Below are 23301 nucleotides of genomic sequence, written 5' to 3' on the forward strand. Positions count from 1 at the left end.
AGACCTCCCATCTGCTGGTTCACTCCCCAAATGGCCACAACAGCCAGGGCTGGGCCAGGCCAAAGCCAGGAGCCAGGAGCCAGGAGCCAGGAGCCAGGAACTCCATCTAGGTCTCTTGCATGGGTGGCAGGGACCCAAGTACTTTGGCCATCATCCACTGCTTTCCTGGGCATATTAGCAGGGAGCTGGATTGGAAGCAGAGGAGTTAGGTATCAAACTGGCACTCTGATAGAGTGTATGGTGGTCCCAAGCTGTGGCTTAACCCACTGCACCAGTATGCTTGTATTATCCTCAACTTACAGTAGTTGGGAAAACTGAGATTCAGGGTCAGGACACCAGTAAGTGATGAAATGAGCACTAGAATCCTTCTCTCTTGGTGCCGGAGATCAAATCTATGTGCACTGTTTTCTACTGTCTTTCCCTCCAGGAATAAAGCTGATGTGACAGTTTTCCTGTTAGTTTCTCAAGTGGGCGAGTACAAGGCTTGCAGCAGTTTCTCCCACGATTCAATGCTTCCTTTGCCTTGATTGTAATGCTTTGGAGAAAGGCAAAGCAACTCCCTTTACAATGTGGTTGAGGTCTCCTCACCCAAGACGTGATCAGAGCTGTCCTGGTGGTAATAAAGGATAATGCCGACTTAATCGATGAGCTCTCAGTGTAGCTTGGACTAAAATGGACCGTGTTTACTCTCTGACCACAAGTTTCCTGTTCTGCTATAAGTATAAAGATCCTAAAGTTGCCTTTGTTCTTGGAGAGCGTCACTCTGAATCACAAAACTGCTTGGGATGTGGTCTTTTTCAGTAAGATAATGGCAACATTTGGTATTGTCTGTTTTTTTTAAAAATTAATTTATTTGAAAGGTAGAGTTATAGAGAGTGAGAGAGAGAGAAAGAGAGAAGTGTTTTCCTTCCATTGGTTCACTCCCCAAATGGCCACTATGGCCAGCACTTCGCTGATCCGAAACCGGGAGCCAGGTACTTCCTCCTGGTCTCCCATGTGGGTGCAGGGCCCAAGCACTTGGGCCATCCTCCACTGCCCTCCTGGGCCACAGCAGAGAGCTGGACTGGAAGAGGAGCAATCGGGACAGAATCCTGCTCCCCAACCAGGACTAGAACCTGGCGCCTATATGGGATGCTGGCGCTGCAGGCGGAGGATTAACCAAGTGAGCCACAGCACCGGCCCTGGTGTTGTCTGTTTTAATAATTTTATATTTTGTTAAGTACAGTCCATGAAAAATACTGTGATCAAGGATATTTTGTGGCTTATGTGTTAGGTGAGTACCTGATGCCTATGTGTTAACATGAAGCCCTGTGCTGCCGTGGCCTGCTTTTGTTTGCTGGTTCCTGGACATGGTATCCAGGTGTTTGTCAGATTCACCCTCTGTAACCCAAGAAAATCCCAACCCTATTTCCAACCTATGGGTTGACTACTGGGTTCACTGTTTTTAAAAGTGGGAATTGGAGTTGGAATGTTTCTTTTTATGTTTTTATTGAAAAGAGCAAAAGTGCTAGGAAGAGTTAAAATTACTAGGAGTGTATACAGCTGGTATTCATTGTATGGGTTAATTTGAAAAACCTGTGTGCATGCTTGCTTCTGGTGGAATTTGGATCAGATGAAGGTGATTACAAGAAAATGGTTGGCATTAAAAATCTGCATTACACTGTTATTTGATGGCTCCTCATTCATTCTTCATTTGCTCTTTCACTAAATATCAACAAATTCTTGAGATGGGTAAGAAGTGGCAGTGGGAGTTTATAATTCAGTGGATATTATTGAATAGAATATTATTGAATATTTAGACTTCAGTTTACTTTCCTGATTAATGCGGTAAACGTGGCTGACAATTCCCAAATCTTGGAATAGCTTAAATAAAGTTGTTTGTCCTCTGAGGTGATTTTCACCTTCAGTTTTTGGGGAAACGAATGTTGTCTTTGATGGGGGAAGCAGAGCTGTTTGAGTCACGTGATCCTGTTCAGCGCGCTGGACAGCCCTGAGGCGAGTGGCTCTCTGCAGAGTCCATGTCAGACATTATTTATAGAAGTATTCTGACATTTAGTGAGAATTTGTGATGTTGCTGCCAAGGCGATCGTTCGAGATAACTTTTTCTAGCTTCCCACCTGCAAAGGCATATTGTTTTTCTGAACTTACATGACTATGCAAATATAAGGCAGCACAGGCTATCAAGTTTTCCTAAAGAAACTATCTAAAGGCTCGACTACGTGCACCGAGCATAAATCCTGGGGATACTGGGAATGCTTCCAGGCAGAAGACGGCATTTGTCTTCCGAAGTGTGACTTGGTAGCTTGGAAAGATGCAGCTAGGGGCGTGGAGATGAGGAAGGCTAAGACAGAGCCGCAGCCGCAGCCGCCGCGAGCTCGCCGGCGGAACGTTTGTGTTGCGGGGCCTCAACTCCAGCCGGGGCCCTTTCGCGGAGGGACCGCCTCTGCCCCGCGCCGGTTGGTGGGACCCGGCTCGGCGTCGCGCTGAGCGGGGCCGTGGGGACCGGTGGCCGGAGCCGGCGTCGGGGAGAGTCGGTCGGCGAGCAGGCAGCATGGATGATCAGGGGTGCCCCCGGTGTAAGACCACCAAGTACCGGAACCCGTCCTTAAAGCTGATGGTGAATGTGTGCGGCCACACGCTGTAAGTCGGCGGCGGCGGGTTCCTTGGGGGAGACTCGCCAGGTGGGAGGAGAGAGCCGGGGGTAGCTTGGCCTGGGCTCGGAGCTGCAGAGAATGTCAGTAGCCTCGACCTAGGGCCGAGGAGGCGTTGCTTTTCAGAATGGCCCGTCGCTGCTAGCCCCGAGCAGCCCTGGCCTGCGTGGCGAGGCGCGGTCCCAGGGTGGTAGCCGGCGGGTCGGCAGGTGCCCCGCCATAGCCAGGGAGAAGCCCCCTCCACTGCCTCCAGGCTTCGTGTTTGCTGTCCCCACGCGCGGCGCTGGCCAGCGGCGTGGGGGATTGGAGCGGTTCTGTGATTGCATACGAAGTGTTTTCATCGAAAAGGGCGGAAGTGAAGACGAACACTTAACGGCGAGTGTCATCTGCCGTTCCGTATTCTGTGAGTTAATCTGAAAATCCCGCGTGTGCCCCCTTGTCCTGACGGAGTTCGGTTAGACTTTTCTTCACTAAAAGGAGGACAGTCCACCCCCCGGGCAGCTGATTTCGGAGATAACACATAATGGCTGGCACCTATTCTGAGCGTCTTACTGCAAATTATCTCACTTCATCCCCACAGCGGCCCCCACGAAGTACAAGGTCCCTTGTGACGGGGCCCTCGGGAGTCGGAACCCACAATGCCCGTATTGGGGTGGCGCTGGAGGAGGAAGGCTGGGGAGGCCCAGGTGTCTCTGGCCAGAGTTTTACAGTCAGATGCGATTGGGTCAGGGCGCTTCTCTGAAGCACTTGGAGATGAAAGGTGCACACGGCATATTCCTGTGGTTTCTCTGATTTCTCAGAGATTAAAGAAAGTGTGGGTCACCTACCAGAGTTTTAGACAAGGTCTTTGGGGAAGCATGAATTGTGTAGTGAGCTGAGTTATAATTGTTAGAAAGGGATTTGTTTACTGCACTGGCCCCTTTTCTAGTCTTCCAAAGGAAGTATAGTAGAGCCCTGATTGGTTTCAGATTAGAAGTCCGGTAAAAGCATTGCAGTGGACTGCATGGACAAGGGAAGTGAGGCAAACACTTTAGGTAGAATGTTAGGTTTTAGGGAGATTTTCTTCTGTTTCTCCTCTGTTGTCCTGTGTCGGGTTTGTTACAGTTGGTGCTAAAGGAAAGGGAGTTTGCTTTTTTTGGAAGGATCCTAAATGCAATTTATTAGAAGGACATTACTAAGTGTAATTTTCTGATTTAACAGAATGAGCCAATCAGGAAAGGTGAGGAGTTAAAAGATTCCATTAGGTAATTATAAAATATTTGTTTTACTTAGAAATTGCTTTTGTTGCGTTCTTACATCTTTTTATTAAAAAGAGAGTGTAGAGAGGGGTGGCAGGGAAGTGGGGGAAGCAAGAGAGAAAGAGTAAGTCCAGGGAAAGCTGAAGAACCTTTCAAACCTAACGACAAGCAACGTACTGGTGTCACCTGTGCTGTGTTTCATTTGTGTGCGGACCGGTCCTGTCAAGGATGTTTACAGAGAAGGGCAGGGGTCACTGGGTCATCCTGAAGGCCGACTTCCACAGTTAGTGTATGTTTCTGTGATTGCGGGAGGCAGATGATAAGGTGGCTATAGGAGCTGTGCTTCCTAGAATATGGCAATTGTGGGGTTGTGGAAAGATTAATTAGGAGTGCTGTTTATGGGAGGAGCAGGATAGAGAGAAAAAAGATGAAATATTATGAAACTACTCTTCTTGGGGCCGGTGTGTATTGTACAGAGGGTTGAACTGCCGCTTGCTGTGCTGGCATCCCATAGGAGCTCTGATTGAGTTCTGGCTGCTCCACTTCGAATCCAACTTCCTGCTAATGCACCTTGGAAAAGCAGTGGAAGCTGCTCCACTTGGGCCTCTGCCACCCAGGTGGGAAACCTGGGTGGAGTCAGGTAGATTGTGGAGAAATAAAATCATGTGCCTATAACCTGATGTTTAAAAGTCAGTATTTTGCCATATTTGCTTAAGATCTTGTTCTCGTTTGGTTTTCTCTCTGCTCCTATTTCTCACTTTTTTTTTTTTTTAAGGTTTTATTTATTTGAGAGGCAGAGTTACAGACAGTGTGAGGGAGAGACAGAGAGAAAGGTCTTCCATCCGCTGCTTCACTCCCCAAATGGCCTCATCAGCCGGCAGGAGCTGCGCTGATCTGGAGCCAGGAGCTTCTTCCTACGTGGGTACAGGGGCCTAAGGACTTGGGCCATCTTCCATTGCTTTCCCAGGCCATAGCAGAGAGCTGGATTGGAAGTGAAGCAGCCGGGACTCAAACTGGAGCCCATATGGGATGCCGGCGCTGCAGGCAGAGGATTAACCTACTGCGCCACAGTGCCGCCCCTACTTCTCATTCTTGTTTAATGATTTTATTGGATAGTTTTTTTCTGAGAAGTTATCCTGAAGAATCTAAAAACATTTTTTTAATGTGATCTTATTTTTTTAAAATGATTTATTTTCTATTTGAAAGGAAGAGTTAGAGCGAGAGTGAGAGAAAGAGACAATCTTCCATCTCCAAATGGCTGCAATGGCTAGGGCTAGGAGCTGGGAACCTCTTCTTGGTCTCTGGGTGCAAGGGCCTAAGCACTTGGGGCCATCTTACGTTGCTTTCCCAGGCGCATTAGCAGGGAGCTGGTTGGGAAATGGAGCAGCCGCGAATCCAATGGGCACCCATTATAGGATGCCGGCATCACAGGCAGCAGGCAGCTTTACCCACTGTACCACAGTGCTGGCTCCCCAAAATTTAAAAAAAAATATTTAAATATTTGAGAGGCAGAGAGTGCTTCCATCCACCGGTTCACTATATAAATGACTGCAAGGACAATGGCTAGGTGGGGCTGGAGCTTGGAGTCCAAGCTGGGAGCCCAGAATGCAGTCCAGGTTTCCCACATGAATGGCAGGAATCCATGACTCTCCTAGGATCTGCATTGGTGGGAAGCTGGAGTCAGGAGCTGGAGCTGGGAATTAAACCCAGGTGCTTCAGTGTGGAGTGTGGGTGTGTAAACTGCTAGGGTGGATACATGTTCCTGTTGCATATTTGTATGTACTCTAATATGTTCCTCATTCCTCTTATGAACATATCTAACATGCTCCTCTGTATTTCTTCCAGATTATTAGTTAAATTTGGAAGTTTTGGGGCCAGCGTTGTGGCCCAGCAGGTTAAGCCACTTCCTGGGACACTGGCATCTGATAAGAGCGTGGTTCCAGTCTCGGCTGTTCCACTTCCAGTCCAATTTCCTGGTGATGTACCTGGGAAAGCAGTGGAAGATAGCCCAAGTCCTTGGGCCCCTGGACCCATGTGGGAGACCTGGTTGGGGTTCCAGACTCCTGGCTTCAGCCTGGCCTTTCTCTGGCCAGTGTGGTCATTTGGGAGAGTGAACAAATAGAAGATTGTCTCTCTCTTCTTTTCTTTCTCTCTCTCTCTGTCTCTCCCTGTCTCTTTAACTCTGCCTTTCAAATAAATAAATAAATCTTAAGTTTATCAAAGTTCAGTTTATTAATTGGTAAGAACAGTGATAGTCATTCGTTTTAATAATATGCAGCACCTTTGTGCAATTAAGAAACTATCTACTCTGGGCAGAAAATTAGGCAAAGGCACTCATTGTAGACAGTTGGTTTCTACTGTTTTTTATTATGATTCACATTTTATGTTATTTTGCTTCTTAAATTAAAATATTTTATTTATTTGAAATGTAGAGAGACAGAAAGACACATTGTGGAGATCTTCCATTCACTGGTTCATTCCCCAGTTGCCCACAACAGCTGGAGCTGGGCCAGGCTGAAGCTAGGAACCTGAAACTCATGCAGCTCTCCTATGTGGGTGGCAAGGACTAAATACTTGAGCCATCTGCCACCTCCCAAGGTGTGCACTAGCAGGAATGTGGACTTGGTAATAGAACCCAGACTCACACTCCAACATGAATTGCAGGCACCCCAAGTGTGCTTTATCTACTACACATTAATTACTATACAAAATGCTCATATTTGTACCTTTCTGAAATTTTTGCCACATAAAAATTGTACAAAAAAAATTCAAAACACGATACATGCATGCACTGTAGTGTTCAATTAGGAAAAACTTTTTTTTGAAGATTTATTTTTTTATTTGAAAGGCAGAGTTACAGAGAGAGAGAGTTTTCCATCCACTGGTTCACTCCCCAAATGACTGAAAAAGTCAGAGCTGGGCTGGTCCAAAGCTAGGAGCTGCTTCTTCCAAGTCTTCCCATGTGGGTGCAGGCGCCCAAGTACTTGGGCCATTTTCCTCATTTCCCAGGTGCATTAGCAGGGAGCTGGATCAGAAGTGGAGCAGTTGGGAATCTAACTGACACCCATATGGGATATCTGGAACTATAAGTGGCGGCTTAACCCACTACATCACAGCACTGGCCCCTCACCGTTGTACTCTTAACTTCTAGGAGAGCAGTTTTGTTAGATTGCACATATGAATGGGATCATATGGCACGTGCCTTTTTGTGCTTGGCTTATTTTGCTTAGCATAATGACCTCCAGTTTCACCCATGTTGCTGTGAATGACAAGATTGTATCCTTGTTTTTTGGCTGGATAGTATTTGATTGTGTGTATGTACCAAGTTTTCTTTATTTATCAGCTGAGGGCCATTTAGGTTGCTTTCATTTCTTTGCTATTTTTTTTAAAGATTTATTTATTTATTTGAAAGAGTTACACAGAGAGAGAAGAGGGAGAGAGAGAGAGAGAGACAGAGACAGAGACAGAGAGAGAGAGAGGTCTTCCATCCTCTGGTTCACTTCCCAGATGGCTGCAATGGCCAGAGCTGCGCCGATCCGAACCCAGGAGCCAGGAGCTTCTTCCGGGTCTCCCATGTGGGTTTAGGGGCCCAAGGACTTGGGCCATCTTCTACTGCTTTCCTGGGCCATAGCAGAGAGCTGGACAGGAAGTGGAGCAGCCAGGTCTCAAACCGGCACCCATATGGGATGCCGGCGCTTCAGGCCAGGGTGTTAACCCACTGTGCCACAGCGCCGGCCCCATTTCTTTGCTATTCTGAGTACTGCTGCAGTAAACATGAAAGTGGAGATGTCTTCTTCCATAGAGTGAATTCATTTCCCATGGATTTATACTCAGTAGAGGGATTACTGGATTATGTAATAGTTACATTTTTAGTTTCTTTTAGAAGATTTGAAAGGCAGTGACACACACACACACACACACACAGAATGATTGAGAGAATCATATACTGGTTCACTCTGCAAATGCCTGCACTAGCTGGGGCTGAGTGAGGCCAAAGCCAGGAGCCTGGAACTCCATCCGGATCTCCCACAAAGATGGCAGGGACTCAAGTACTTGAACCATTATCTGCCGTCCCCAAGATGCACATTAGCAGAAAGGTGAATTGGAAGTGGAGTCGCTGGAACACAAACCAGGCAATATAGGATGTGGCTATCCCAAGCAGCAACTTAACCCTTGTGCCAAATGCCTGTCCTAACCTCCGAACTTTTAATCCCTTGCAGAACTTGTTGGGGCTTGATTTTAGGCTTTGTTAGGGTGAGTCTAGAATAATTCTTATTCCAGGATATGATCCTTCCTCTTTGTTGAAGCTTTTTTGGTATTTCAACTATATGTCTGAGATATAATAAGATGTTAATGTGATTTCTTTACTCTGGCTGATGGGAACTCCGAAGTGTAACACGTACTCCTTAACTTCTAGTATCTCTTCCTCTCTTTACTACTCTTTTTAAACCCTTGATTGGTTTTGCCCTGCATCTTTGTAGCCGGTTTCTGAGCCAAGGACTTGTGGGACATCCCTACACAGTGCTGGCTTCTTTGCCTTATGAATTGCAGACACATCAACTGTGCTGAACTCTGATCTCTACTTCTTCAGCTTAGAACAAGAATCGTGACCTTCTTATTTGCTTGCTGCTCCATGGTAATGGAAATTGTCCCTAGTTAGACTATTGAGGTGATGGGGAGTGGCATTGTGGTATGGGTAAAGCCACTGCCTGAGATGTCAGCATCCCATATGGGTCCCACTGCTCTACTTCTGATCCAGCTCCCTGCTGATGCACCTGGGAAAGCAGCAGAAGATGGCCCAAGTGCTTGGGTCCTTGCACCCATGTGGGACACCTAGGTGACTCTCTTGACTCTTGGTTTTGGCCTGGCCCAGCCCCAACCATTGTGGCAATTTGGGGACTGAACCAGTTAATGGAAAATCTCTCTTTCTCTGTCTCTCCCTCTCTCTGTCTCTGTAACTCTGCCTTTCAAATAAATAAAACATAAATCTTAAAAAAAAAAAAAAAATGAGGTGATTGTAGAGTTTACCTTTTAAGTTTCCCACCTCAGGCATGGCTTGTGTCACTTGTCATACATTTTATTTTATGATTGCTCAAGGTGGGAAGGCTACTCTGACATATCATTCCTTCTTATAGTCTTACAGATTTTTGCAGTTCTATGTGCTCATTTTTTTTTAACCTAACATTGGCAGTTCTTGCTGCCCATTAAACATTTGTCTTGAGGCTGGTGCTGTGGCATAGCTGGTAAAGCTGCTGCTTGAAGTGCCGGTGTCCCATATGGGCACCGGTTCTAGTCCTGGCTGCTGCACTTCTGATCCAGCTCTCTGCTATGGCCTGGGAAAGCAGTAGAAGATGGCCCAAGTCCTTGGGCCCCTGCACCCATGTGAGAGACCCGGAGGAGGCTGCTAGCTCCTGGCTTCGGATTGGCGCAGCTTCGGCCATTGTGGCCAACTGGGGAGTGAACCAGCGGATGGAAGACCTCTTTCTCTCTGCTTCTCCTTCTCTCTCTGTGTAACTCTGACTTTCAAATAAATAAATACATTTTTTAAAAAAAATTGTTTTTTTTTTACTGTAGTTTTTTAACTGCTGTAGCTCCTTCCTCAACACTTTTCTAAGTATTTAAAAATGTTTTTTTTTTTTTTTTTTAATTTGTGAGACACAGAGAGAGAAGGAACTCTCATCTGTTGGTTTGCTCCCCAAATGCCCACAAAGGCCACCTGCAGAGCGCCAAAGCCAGGAGCTGTTAACTCCATACAGATCTCCCATATGATGTTGGTGACCCACGTACTTGAACCTTACTTACTGCCTCACAGGGTCCACATTAGCAGGAAGCTGGACTGGGAGCAGAGCTAGGACTGGAACCCAGGAACCTTGATAAGGGATGTGCCTGTCCCAAGTAATGTCTAGTAGCTAGGCCAACCACCTCCCTCAACCTTTTTTTTTTTTTTTTTAATGGAGTATTTTGCAGATGATTAACAGTATCTGTAGAGCCCCTCTAGAGAATTCGTACCTCGGGGCCAGTGTTGTGGGAAAGCCACCACCTGCATCGCCGGCATCCGCTATGGGCACAGATCTGAGTCCTGGCTGCTCCACTACCTGCTGATCCAGCTCCTTGTAATGGCCTGGGAAAGCAGCGGAAGATGGCTGAAGTCCTTTCCACCTGATGTGGGAGACCCAGAAGAAGCTCCTGGCTCCCGACTTGGGCCTGGCTCAGCCCTGGCTGTTGCAGCCATTTGGGGAGTGAACCAGTGGATGGAAGACCTCTTTCTATGTATCTTTCCCTCTTTCTCTCTCTGTAACTCTGCCTTTCAAATAAATGAATAAATCTTTAAAAAAAAATTATGCCTCATGTCTTCGAGTAGTAATTACAGTGAAGATCTCAAGATCCATTTTCTGAAGTAGGTAGTACTTGTTTTCACTACATATGTAAGAGTTGGCAGCCTATGTATTTTAATAATCCAGAGACAGATCGAATAGTAGAAGGAACACTGAATCACAAGTTAGAAAATATGGATTCTAGTTTCGCTGTAGACTGACTAGTTGTAGGCCAGCCATTTAGCTTTGATTTCTTCATTTATTTAGAATAAAAAATTTCCAGCCTCCTTCAAGCTCTTACGATTTTGGTAATTTAAGGTAATAGTTAATTAGAAAATGCATTGATGATCAGTAGCTTAAGTCTTTTAGACTTTATATAATCAGTAAAACTCCTTCATAAGATACTAAATTTTTTGGTTCTAATATATATTTTTTGATTTTGACCAAAAATGACTATTTACTGTACATTAGTCTATAAGATGCAGTTTGTAATAATATATACATTTGTTTTTTTGAGTGTTATTTCAAGTCCTTTAAAATTATCTTTGCAAACTATTTACTAATTATGTTATTAGTAATGCTTCTTTTAATATGTCTATAAAGAGCTTTGTTTGCTAGTCCTTCTTTTCTAATTCTCTTTTTTTAGACTTATTTGTTTTAAAGATTTATTTTATTTATTTGAAAGAGTTACAGAGTGAGGTAGAGACCGAGAGAGAGGTCTTCCATCTGCTGGTTTACTCCCCAGATGGCTGCAATGGTCAGAGCTGCACTGACCTGAAGCCAGGAGCTTCCTCCAGGTCTCCCACATGGGTTTATGGGCCCAAGGACTTGGGCCATCTTTCACTGCTTTCCCAGGCCATAGCAGAGAGCTGGATCGGAAGAGGAGCAGCCGGGACTTGAACTGGTGCCTATATGGGATGCAGGCACTTCAGGCTAGTACCACAGTGCTGGCCCCTAGACTTATTGATTTGAAATGCAGAGTTACAGAGAGAGGGAGAGACAGAGAGTGATACTCCATCCCTTCATTCAATCTGCAAATGGCTACAAAGGCCAGGGTCAGGTGAGGCTGAAGCCAGAAGCCTGGAACTCTATCCAGGTGTCTCATGTGAGTAGCAGGGCCCAAGGACTTGGGCCATCTGCTGCTTTACTAGGTGTATTAGGGAGCTGGATTGGAAGTGGAGCAGCTGGAACTCAAATCTGGACTCATATGGGATGCTGGCATTGCATGTGGCAGTTTAAGCTGCTGTAGTGCTAGCTGGTGGGGATCCCCCCCCCCCTTTTTTTTTTTAAGATTTATTTTATCTGTTGAAAGGCAGAGTTACAGGTTACAGAGGGAGAGAGGAGCCAGGATTTTCTTCCGGGTCTCTGACTTGATGTAGGAACCCAAGCACTTGAACTGTTTTCCACTGCTTTCCCAGGTCTATTAGCGGGGAGCTGGGTCAGAAGTGGAGCAGCCAGGTCTCAGACTGGCACCCAAATGGGATATTGGCTTTGTAGGCAGTGGCTTATCCCACTGCGCAGTGATGGCCCCCAGGGAATCCTTTTTTCTTTTTTTTACTATTCATTCTATATGCAGTCATGTGTTGCATAATGATATTTTGGTCAGTGGCAGACCACAATGTACAATACGATATAGTGAAGGTAAGCTATTCCTGTTGCCCAGTGTAACGTGATGAGTGGAGTGATAGTGGTATGAACAAGCCTGCACTGCTGGTTGAATAAAAGCATAGCACAAACGGTTATATACAGTACATAATACTTGACAATAGTAAGTGACTATTACTAGTTTATGTATTTCCTATATTTTTATTATTATTTTGGAGTGTATTCCTACCTATTAAAAAACTTTTTCAAACGGTGTGCTGTGTTGCTAGAACAGCACCCTCGAATCTCTCTCCTTACATTATCAATTTTGTGTTCCAAGATTCATACAGGTAATATAAAGCTATCAGATGTTCCAGCTTCTTTATTAAAATGCAGGTTATTTTATTCTGTAAGAATATAAGTATAAATAGAAATAAGATTAACTGGTTTCCTCATTGGGCATAACATTTTTTCTATTTTTTAAAAAGATTTATTTATTTGAGAGGTAGAGTTACAGACAGAGAGGGAGAGACAGAGAGAAATGTCTTCCATCTGCTGGTTCACTCCCCAAATGGTTGCAACAGCAGGAGCTGAAATGATCCAAAACCAGGAGCCAGGAGCTTCTTCTGGATCTCCCACATGGGTGCAGGGGCCCAAGCACGTGGGCCAACTTCCACTACTTTCCCAGGACATAAGCAGAGAGCTGTATCAGAAGAGGAGCAGCTGAGACTCGAACCAGCACACATTTGGGATGCTGGCACTGCAGTTGAAGGCTTAGCTTACTACGCCACAGCGTTGGCCCCTCTATTTTTCAAAAAATAATTTATTTACTTGAAAGGCAGAGAGAGAATGAGTATCAAGAGATCTTTAATTTGATGGTTCAGTCCCCAAATGCCTACAACAGTCAGGGTTGTACCAGGTTTTAGCCAGGAACCTAGAAGTCAAACCAGTTGCAGGGACCCAAGTGTTTGAGCCACCACCTGCGCCTCCCAGGGCGTGCGTCAGCAGGAAGCTGGACTTGGAAGCAGAGCCAGGACTTGAACCCATGCGCTCTGAGGACAGGATTTGGTTATCTGCTGTACCAAGCGCCCACCCCTAATTTGTTTTCTCTTTATTTCTCACCCCCACCACCCACCCCCGCTGTGGACAGAAAGTGTTTTTTCCCCCCTTATTTGAGAGATGGAGACAGAGTAACTTTTTAAAAAAACAAGTCCAAAGAGAGAGAATGAGGGAGAGAGATCTCCCATTTGCCAGTTCACTCCCCAATTTAAAGCTATAAAATACTCTAAGTAAGGTGTGAAAGTAGGCTTTTGCTGTTTATTAAAAAGGTGCTATTTGTGGAAGAAATAAAACCCTGAAATCCTGCAGCCTTAATGTAGCTATTTACCTGATTTAGGAAAAGAGCCTTTGGCAAAGCAAATCATTTTCGTGGGTACCTCATAAATGGATGAAGGCTTTGCAAGATTAGTATCAAGGGAACAAAAATGTTTGGGTTGCAAATGTATACATGATTTTGTCCCCGTCAGCCACTGAGAGGGAGATCTGAGTATCAGCTCCTGTAGGAAGGTGGTTTCTGACACCTGATTGGTGCTGTCAGCCTTAGGATGGAAGCTTATGCACCGGCTGCAGAGTGCTGTTTGCTTTATCAAAAGACCACATTTAAAATTGGAACGAGCTCTGTTCTGTTCTGTTCTGCACTTCCGCCCCTCTTAACGGCCTAAAAGAGGATATCTGATTGCATAGTCCACCTGGCCAGTCCATTGGCTTCTTTCCATGTAAATTCCAGTTAGGAATTAATCAGTTACATTTTGATCACTTACTTGCTAAATAAAATTCTTATTAATGTGATACAACCAGGTTCCAACTCAAACCCATTTTATGTCTAAAATAAAAATACCACAGTATTATTAAAGTCAGTTTAATCTACTTCGAACAGTTTTCTCTCTTTTTTTTTTTTGACAGGCGGAGTGGACAGTGAGAGAGCGAGAGAGACAGAGAGAATTTTCTCTTTATAGTTCAGTTTCCAGATTGCTAATTTGAGATAATTTAAAAAACTTTATTTAGTAATTTTTTTTTGCCAATGCTGTATTTTGCCACATCTTTATTTTTGATTGATGGTTTATGAACATGGTTTTCGAGGCATAATTAGATGCCAATTAAGAAGGCTAAATGAATTGAGTTATTTATGTGCTGAAATTTTTTGAAATATAACCTGTCTCATGGTATTTTTGATACTTTATTTTTAATGTTTTACAACAAGAAATATATAATATATACATGTATTAAATATGCACAAACAAAAATATGAATTCTTTATAAAAAGACAAGGAATTGTAAAATTTAAGACTTCATTAGAAATGTTAGGGAGTGTTAGATCTTCTTTCATTTAGCAAGTTGGAATTTGTGAAAAACAGAATTTTGAGATGAAGACAAATGATTGTATCCCTCACACAATTTTATTTTAGAACACAAATATCATTGAAAATTAATGAAGCCTCCATCAGTATGGTGCAGTGCCTCTGCATCTCTGATTTATACATATTTAATGAGCTTGCTATTCTGATGTCAGGTACCTGAAGCAAACTGCATCTAGCACTAACTCTGATTAGTTACAAACAGTTCATCCCATTAAGATATAAATGTCCTGAAATCTACCAGTGTTAAGTATAATTTCTTCATGAATTACTTTACAGTATTTATGTTCTAGCTGTAACTAACTTGTTTCTAAACAGAGCATAGGATTTGAGTACTGTTAACAGATAATGTTACCAAAGTATGTTTTATTTGATCTGATTTCTTGCTACTAGTCTACAGTGGATTTGGAATAGAAGATGTAGGGACAAAAGCTTTGAAAAGTAATAGAATTGGTGAATTGCAGTATGCCATTTGTAGTATTTTTGAAATCTATTCAGGTATGCATGAGGACCATTTAAGGGTCTATTGCTATATTCTTTGGCATTAGGAATATAATTTTTAATAGTTGCATTTTAATTTGAGTTGTGTTTTTAAAAGTAGTTTTGTTTTAAAGGTGTTTGTTTAGTTTTGAAAAGATGACATAATAAAGCCATTTTTGGCAAAATAAAAAATTGCATATAATTAGATAGAAATTATACATAGGAACTTTTTTAAATGGAACAGGATTTGCTGAGCTAATTATTACTTTGTCTTCTAAAAGTGCTTATATTGCCATTAAGTGAATAAATATCTTAAATATTATTAGTAAAATATGGGCTTTGCAGATAAAAATTCTTTATCCTCATTTGCTTTATGCCAAATCGGTCAATAGCAAAAAGAATAAGCTGTTTTAAGTTGAGGTTAATATGAAAAATTTTAAAGACAAAAAATTCTTACTCTTAAGGTAGTTTAGAAATATTTCTAAGATCTAAAATGTAGTATGTTGCAATAGATGTTTCTTACTGCATTATTTAGATTATGAATGTCTTATTTTTCATAATTGTATCTGGCATACCCATTAATATTTAATTCCTTTTGGAGGTTAATTGCAAATGCGATCTATGTAATGTGTTGCAACTGAACAGAAAAACATAAACTTTATAGTAAGAATGGTGTCAACAATAATAAATTACCAATTAGTATAAGTTTAGTGCTTGTAATTTCTCCTTCGAAACTATTTGTGTATTATGTTTGCTTTATATATCTTGGGCATGTATTATTTGGAAGTAGAATAGAAATTTAAAAATTCATTATATGCAGAATTTTAGGACACAACAAACTAGAAATTAGTGAAAATATATAGCTAAAGCAAATTGATTAATAGAATGTTTCTCTGAGGACTGATACATATGTATGTAAATTCCAAGGTTTTTTCTACCAAAAGACAGAACCAGAAATTGAACCTGTATTTTTAAATTTTTATTTATTTATTTTTTATTTTTTGACAGGCAGAGTTAGACAGTGAGAAAGAGAGAGAGAGAGAGAGAGAAAGGTCTTCTTTTTTCCTTTGGTTCACCCCCCAGGTGGCCGCTATGGAAGCCAGGAGCCAGGTGCTTCTCCTGGTCTCCCATGTGGTGCAGGGCCCAAGCACTTGGGCCATCCTCCACTGCACTCCCGGGCCACAGCAGAGAGCTGGACTGGAAGAGAAACAACCGGGACAGAATCCGGTGCCCTGACCGGGACTAGAACCCGGTGTGCTGGCGCTGCAGGCGGAGGATTAGCCTAGTGAGCCACGGCGCTGGCCAAACCTGTGGTTTTTTATGATATTTTCTGTATTCCCAGTTTTTTTTTAAAATATTTATTTATTTTTATTTTTGACAGGCAGAGTAGACAGTGAGAGAGAGAGGAGACAGAAAGAAAGGTCTTTCTTTTGCCATTGGTTCACCCTCCAATGGCTGCTACGGCTGGCGCGCTGCGGCCGGCGCACCGCGCTGATCCGATGGCAGGAGCCAGGTGCTTCTCCTGGTCTCCCATGGGGTGCAGGGCCCAAGCACTTGGGCCATCCTCCACTGCACTCCCGGGCCATAGCAGAGAGCTGGCCTGGAAGAGGGGCAACCGGGACAGAATCCGGCGCCCCGACTGGGACTAGAACCCGGTGTGCCGGCGCCGCAAGGCGGAGGATTAGCCTATTGAGCCGCAGCGCCGGCCCCCAGTTGTTACATTAAATTATGAGTTTTTAGTTTCTATATTATGCTTCTAGAGAGAGATATTTTGGTACAGTGGTAATAGGATCAACTGTAGAATCAAAGAAACTTGAGTTAAATCCTGTGCTGTCACTTACTGGCTAAGTAACCTTTAGCAAAGGCTTTTTTGAATTGCAGATTTCCTAAATTTCTGAAATGGTGAAAAAGTTGTACCATTAGGGCAGGTGTTGGGGTGCAGCAGTTTAAGCTGCCACTTGCGATGCTGGCATCCCATGTCGGGGTGTTCATTGGAGTCCCACCTGCCCTGCTTCCCTTCCAGCTTCCTCTGATGTGTTTGGGAGGGCATTTGGAGGAGGGCCCATCTTGGGCCCCTGCTACCCATGTGGGAGACCAGGACAGTGGAGTTCCAGGCTCCTGGCTTTGGCCTGGCCACTGCCCTAGCTGTTGAGGCCATTTGGAGAGTGAACCAGCAGATGGAAAATCTCTTTCTGTTTCTCAGTTGCTCCGTCTCTCTCTTTTGCTCTGCCTTTCAAATAAATAAATAAGCAAGTCTTAAACAAAATAAAAACACCACCACCTATTTTACAGTCTTCTTATAAAGAGTAAATAAATGGCAGTTTAGGGCCAGCACTGTGGTGTAGCGGGTAAAGCTGCTGCCTGCAGTGCCAGCATCTCATATGGGCGCTGGTTCAAGTCCTGGCTGCTCCACTTCCTGTCTGGCTCTCTGCTATGGCCTGGGAGAGCAGTGGAGGATGGCCCAGGTCCTTGGGCCCCTGTCTCCACGTGAGAGACCCAGAAGAGGCTCCTGGCTCCTGGCTTCGGATTGACCCAGCTCTGGCCTTTGGGGCCATTTGGGAGTGAGCCACCAGATGGAAGACTCTCTCTCTCTGTCTCTCTGTCTCTCTGTCTCTCTCTCTCTCTCTGCCTCTGCCTCTCTGTAATTCTGCCTTTCAAATAATAAATAAATAAATCTTTAAAAAATGGCAGTTTATATAAGGTTCTTAGAAAGTAAGGCCTGGCACATAGCAGCTAATATGTTTTAGATCTGTATATGATTATTGTTAAGAGTGGTGATGTCAGTCTTAATTTTCTTTGTGAAAAATTATTAAATATTTGCTATAATAAATATTTGAAATGTGCTAAGGGTACTGGTCAACCAGATACAATCACTGCTAGCAATTTCTCTATATATGCATACCCATGAGATTGTGCTGTATTAATTTATCTGTAACTTGGTTTATTCATTTAACAATATATATTAGATAACTTTTCATGTTAGAGCACATGATGTATGTTACTCATTTTTATTGAGTCTTCCATCTTTTGAAAGTATCTTAATTTATTTAACCTGTATATATCAATGGAAGTTTTATTTTTCAGATGTTTAATATTATAGTTTTTCGGTGCACATGAATATTTTTGTGTATATATAAGTTTATCTACAGGATAAATTTATAATTTCAGTAGGTATTACCAATTCTTTCTTTTTTTTTCCGCCTTAAGCTATGATTGAAGTTAGTAAACCGCACTTTTTTAATTTTTAAAAGATTTATTTATTTATTTGAAAAGCAGAGCTAGAGAGAGAGAGAGAGAGAGAGAACCAGCAAGCCAGAGCCAGAGCGGGAAAGAGATCTTCCATTTGCTGATTCACTCCCTGGAAGCATATAACAGCCTGGGCTTAGCCAGGCTGAAGCCGGGCAGCAGCAGGAACTCCATCTGGGTCTCTCACATGGGTGGCAGAAACCCAGATACCTGGGTCATCATCTGCTGCTTCTTGCACATTGTAACTGAAGGTGGATCGGAAGTGGAGTAGCCAGGACACAAATCAGGCACTTCAGTATGGGTTGGGAGCATTCCAAGCATCAGCTTAACTTGTTGTGCCACGGTGCCTGTCCATGGCTATTTTGTTGTTAGAAATTCATTGTTAGTCGATTTTATTCATATGAGCTTTGTAGACTGTATTTACATAAACCTAGGTGGTATAGCCACTACATGCCTAGGCTGCATGGTGCATGCTTTCCTATATGTGGTCCGTTGTTGACTGAAAAGTTGTTGTGTGGCACATGATTGTTTATATGAGAGTAATTTAAAAAGAGTTTGTGTAAAAATGAAATTAAAACTGAGTTTTAGTGCAAAAATAATTGATGTAGAAGTGTTTTTCTTAATACTTGGAAAATGCATATCATGAAAAATGCATAAAATTAAAATTTTTTACACCAAATAAACTCATAATTTAAATTGCATTTTCCATGAAATTTTTGAAGTTCCCTCATTCAATCATGAAATTCTCATCACAGTTAGATAAATATTCCTATCTCTTACAAATATTTCTTGTATTATCTCCAAAGCACAGAAGCAAAACTAGGCAAATAGGATTTTATCAAACTCAGAAGCTTCTGCACAACAAACGATTAGTAGAGTGAAGAGACATCTAACAGAATGGAAAAAATATTTGCAAGTTATCTACCCAACAAAGTATTAATATCCAGAATAGATTAGCAACTTAAAAACTCAGCAACAAAAAGCTAACCAGTCAAGAAATGAGCGAAGGATATCAGTAGTCAGTTCTCAAAAGAAGAAGTGCAAATGGCCAACAAATATATGAAAAGAGGCTCAGCATCACTAACTGTTAGGGAAATGTAAATCAAAACCACAATGAGATATCACCTCACTCCTGTCAGAATGGCTAAAATCCGGAAGACAGAGAGTAATAAATGCTGGCAAGGATGTGGAGAAAAGGGAACACGCATGCATTTTTTGTGGTGATATAAATTAGTGCAGCCACTGTGGAAAACAGTGTAGACATTTTTAAAAAAAAGATTATTTATTTGAAAGAGTTACACAGAGGAGATAGAGACAGAGGGAGAGGTCTTCCATCCACTGGTTCACTCCCCATTTGGCCCCAATGGCTGGAGCTGTGCCAATCCAAAGCCAGGATCCAGGTGCTTCTTCTGGGTCTCCCACGTGGGTGCAGAGGCCCAAGGACTTGGGCCATCTTATAGTGCTTTCCCAGGCCATACCAGAGAGCTGGACTGGAAGTGGAGCTAGCTAGGACTTGAACTGGCATCCATATGGGATGCTAGCACTGCAGGCGTCGGCTTTACCTGCTATGCCACGGCGCTGACCCTGACATTTCTTAATAAACTAGAAATAGACTTGCTATATGATCCAGCAATCCCACTACTTGGGCCCTTGTCTACTGCCTTTCCAGGCACATCAACAGGAAGCTGCATTGGAAGCAGAGCAGCCAGGACTTGAACCAACACCCCAATGTGGGATGCTGGTGTCCAAGCAGTGGTTTGCCCACTGTACCACAACACCATCTCCTGAAGCTGTTTTTTAACTTTTCACTTTCTAGTCATTTGTTACTAGTATCATAAGGATACAGTTGATTTTTGTATGTCAATTTTATATCCTGAAATCTTGCTAAATTAATTTATTCAGGTGGTTGTTTTGTGGATTCCATTTGATTTTCTATCTAAACAATCATTTGTAAATAGTTTTTATTCACCTATTACTGTATTCATTAGTTAGTCTTAATGTAATATTAAACATCTCTAGAGTGATACTGAATAAAAGTGGGCATTCTTGCTTTATTCTTGATTTTGGGGGAATGTAATCCAGTTATACACATTTAAGTATGATGTTGTAGGTTTCTTAAAGATGCCTTTTTTCGGGGCCAACATTGTGATGCAGCAAGTTAAGCCAACGTTTTTGATGCCAGCACCCTAGATTACAGAGAGAGACACACAAAGAGGGAGAGAGCTTCTCCCTGCTGCCCAGGCAGCAGTGGGAGCCAGGGGGAATGGGTGTCTCAGCTGGTGTGTGGCTGCTAGGCCAGAGCTTGCCACATGCTGTTTTATACAAAGTTATCTGGTGTAGTATTGGTGTTCTTTCTTTCTTTAGTGATGTTGTTTCTTTCTTTTCTAGACTTGTAGTTTTCTTTTGAGAACATCTTTGGTAAATTAAATTTCATTAATACATATAGAAATATTTATACTTTTTATTTCTTGTTTTATTTTTTTCAAGAAATCCATCCCTTGTTTCTAAGTTGTTTAATTTATTGGCATAAAATTGCTTATAGTGTTTGCTTACCTTTTTTCATTCCTGCTTATGGTGATTTTTATTCATTTTTTCTTTATTAATCTAGCTAGAGATTTGTCCATTTTATTTATCTTTTAAAGCACTCAGCTTTGGAATTGGTTAATTATTTCTATTTTCTGTTCATTTATTTCTGTTTATGTCTTCATTATATTTTCCTTCTACTTCTTCTGTATTCTTTTACCTATGAATTGTGTGAATAATTGTCCTTATATTTGGTACTTCCCTAGTTAACCTTTTTGTTGTTGATTTCTGAGTCAATATCATTGTGGTAAAAGAATAATACTTTATATGAGTTTGATGCTTTTGAATTTGTGTTATTTTATGGCCTAGCATATGCTATCTTGGTGAATGAATGTACTGTGTGTACATAAAAAAAAATGTGTTTTGCCCAGCATTGAATGTGGTATTTCATAAATATCAGTTAGATCAAGGTGTTTGAAATAATTGGTGAGATCTACACCCTTACTGATTTTTGTCTAGTTGATCTAGTCATTGCTGAGAGAGAGGTATTACGCTTCCACTGTGTTTGTGGAATTACTCGTTTCTTTAATTCTGTCAATTTCTGTCTCTTGTATTTTGAGGTTCTGTTTTCAGACAAATATACATTTATAAATGTTTTATCTTTTGATGAATTCTCCCTTTTATTGTTAGTAAAAATCCCTGTTTGTTTCTGGTAATCCTTTTTGCTGGTTTATTTTGAAATCTTCCTATGGAAGATTTCTTCAGGAAGTAACTTGCCATTTGCATAATACCTCTTTTTTCATCCATTTACTTTTATGCTTTGTGTGTCTCTGCATTTTAAAAGGTCTTTTATGTTTAGCTACATACCACTTCTGGTGTTCTGCATTTCTTTGTGTAGATCTTGATTTTCCACTGGTAATATTTCCCATCAGCCCAATGAATTTCTTTTATGCGTTTCCTGTAGAGCAGGTTTGCTGGTAGTGGCTTCTCTTAGTTTTCGTTCATCTGATAATTTATTTGGTTTTAATTCCTGAAGCATACGTTTGCTGGATGTGTAATTCTATGTTGATTATTACCTTCTTTCATTGCTGTAAGGATGTGTTCTACTGTTTTCTTTCTTCCATGGTTTCTGTCATTCGCTATATAAAAATTATATTATTTTTCTCAGGCTGCTTTCTTTCTTTCTTTTTTTTTTTTTTTGGACAGGCAGAGTGGATAGTGAGAGAGAGAGACAGAGAGAAAGGTCTTCCTTTTTGCCGTTGGTTCACCCTTCAATGGCCGCTGCTGCCAGCGCACCGCGCTGATCCAAAGCCAGGAGCCAGGTGCCTCTCCTGGTCTCCTGTGTGGGTGCAGGGCCCAAAGACCTGGGCCAAAGACCTGGGCCATCCTCCACTGCACTCCTGGGCCACAGCAGAGAGCTGGACTGGAAGAGGAGCAACCAGGACAGAACCGGCGCCCAGACCGGGACTAGAACCGGTGTGCCGGCACCACAGGAGGAGGATTAGTCTAGTGAGCCGCGGCGCCGGCCTCTCAGGCTGCTTTCAAGCTTTTTTTGTATCTTTTTTAAACTGTTTGACTATCACATGCCCTGGCATAGTTTTCTTTAGGTTTATCCTGTTTGTGGTTCATGGATATTTCTGAATCCTTAATTTATGTCTTCTGTCAAATTTGCTAAGTTTTCCATAGTTATGTCTCAGAATTTCTTTTCTGCTTATATCTTTTTCTTCTCTCCTCTGGCCCCAGTGATACCATATGTTAGTTAGACCCTTTGATACTGTTCCCAAGGTCCTTTTAGGGTTTTTTTCCCAATATTTTTTCCCTTTTCTTTAGGTTGAGTAATGTCCATTTAATTTACTTTAAGTCTAGTGAATTTTCTCATCATCTCTATTCTGTGTGTTTTTATTTCCACCCTTGTATTTTTTTTAAAAGATTTATTTATTTGTTTGAGAAGCAGAGTTACAGAGAGAGAGGGGGACAGACAGAGGTCTTCTATCCACTGGATCACTCCCCAGATGGCCACAACTGTCAGAGCTGGGCTGATCTGAAGCCAGGAGCTTCTTCTGGGTCTCCCACATGGGTGCGTGGGTCCAAGCACTTGGGCTGTCCTCTGCTGCTTTCCTAGCCCATTAGCAGAGAGCTGGATTGGAAATGGAACAGTTGGGAAAGGAACCTATACCCATATGGGATGCTGTAGAGGCAGGCGGAGGCTTGGACTGCTATGCCGCAGCACTGGGCCCTCCACCACTGTATGTTGCAGTTGTGAAATTTCCATTTTCAAAAATAGTTTGTATTTTTTCTGTTGTAAACTTGTGTTTTCTTTAATTTCATTTATGTTTACTTTCTACTAATAGAGAATAAATTATATAAGCTGTTGTAAATTTTAAAATATATTTTTTTTTACTTATTTGAAAGAGCAGCAGAGAGAGAGAGAGAGAGATCGATCTTCTTTCTCTAGTTAACTTCCCAAATGGCTGCCACAGCCAGGCCTGGGCCAGGCTGAAGCCAGGACTCAGGAACTCCATTCTGGTCTTCCCCATGGGTGATAGGGGCCCAGGTACTTCGGCCATCCTCTGCTGCCTTCCCAGGCACATTAGCTAGAAGCTTGATTAGAAGCAGAGCAGCTGGAACTTGCACCCATATTCTGATATGGGATGCTGGTGTTGTAAGTGGTTAACCTGCTTAACCTGCTATGCCAAAACACCAGCCTCTGCTTGAAAGTTTTTTTTTTTAATTAAAAAAAATTTTTATTTTTATTTTTGACAGGCAGAGTGGATAGTGAGAGAGAGAGACAGAGAGAAAGGTCTTCCTTTGCCGTTGGGTCACCCTCCAATGGCTGCTGCGGCCGGCACAT

General features: G+C 42.5%; 1 protein-coding gene across 1 annotated transcript in view; it reads left to right on the forward strand.

Annotated features, from left to right (window-relative positions):
* The first annotated feature begins 2445 nt into the window (after positions 1-2445).
* MNAT1 (MNAT1 component of CDK activating kinase) overlaps positions 2446-23301 on the forward strand; it is a 231626-nt gene continuing 210770 nt past the window's right edge. The window contains exon 1 of the mRNA XM_062181264.1: positions 2446-2640. Coding sequence (XP_062037248.1) covers positions 2552-2640 — 89 coding nt within the window. The 5' untranslated portion in view covers positions 2446-2551. The remainder of the gene's footprint in view (positions 2641-23301) is intronic.

Source organism: Lepus europaeus, chromosome 22 (genome assembly GCF_033115175.1).
Source record: "Lepus europaeus isolate LE1 chromosome 22, mLepTim1.pri, whole genome shotgun sequence".
In the NCBI taxonomy this organism is placed as follows: Eukaryota; Metazoa; Chordata; class Mammalia; order Lagomorpha; family Leporidae; genus Lepus; species Lepus europaeus.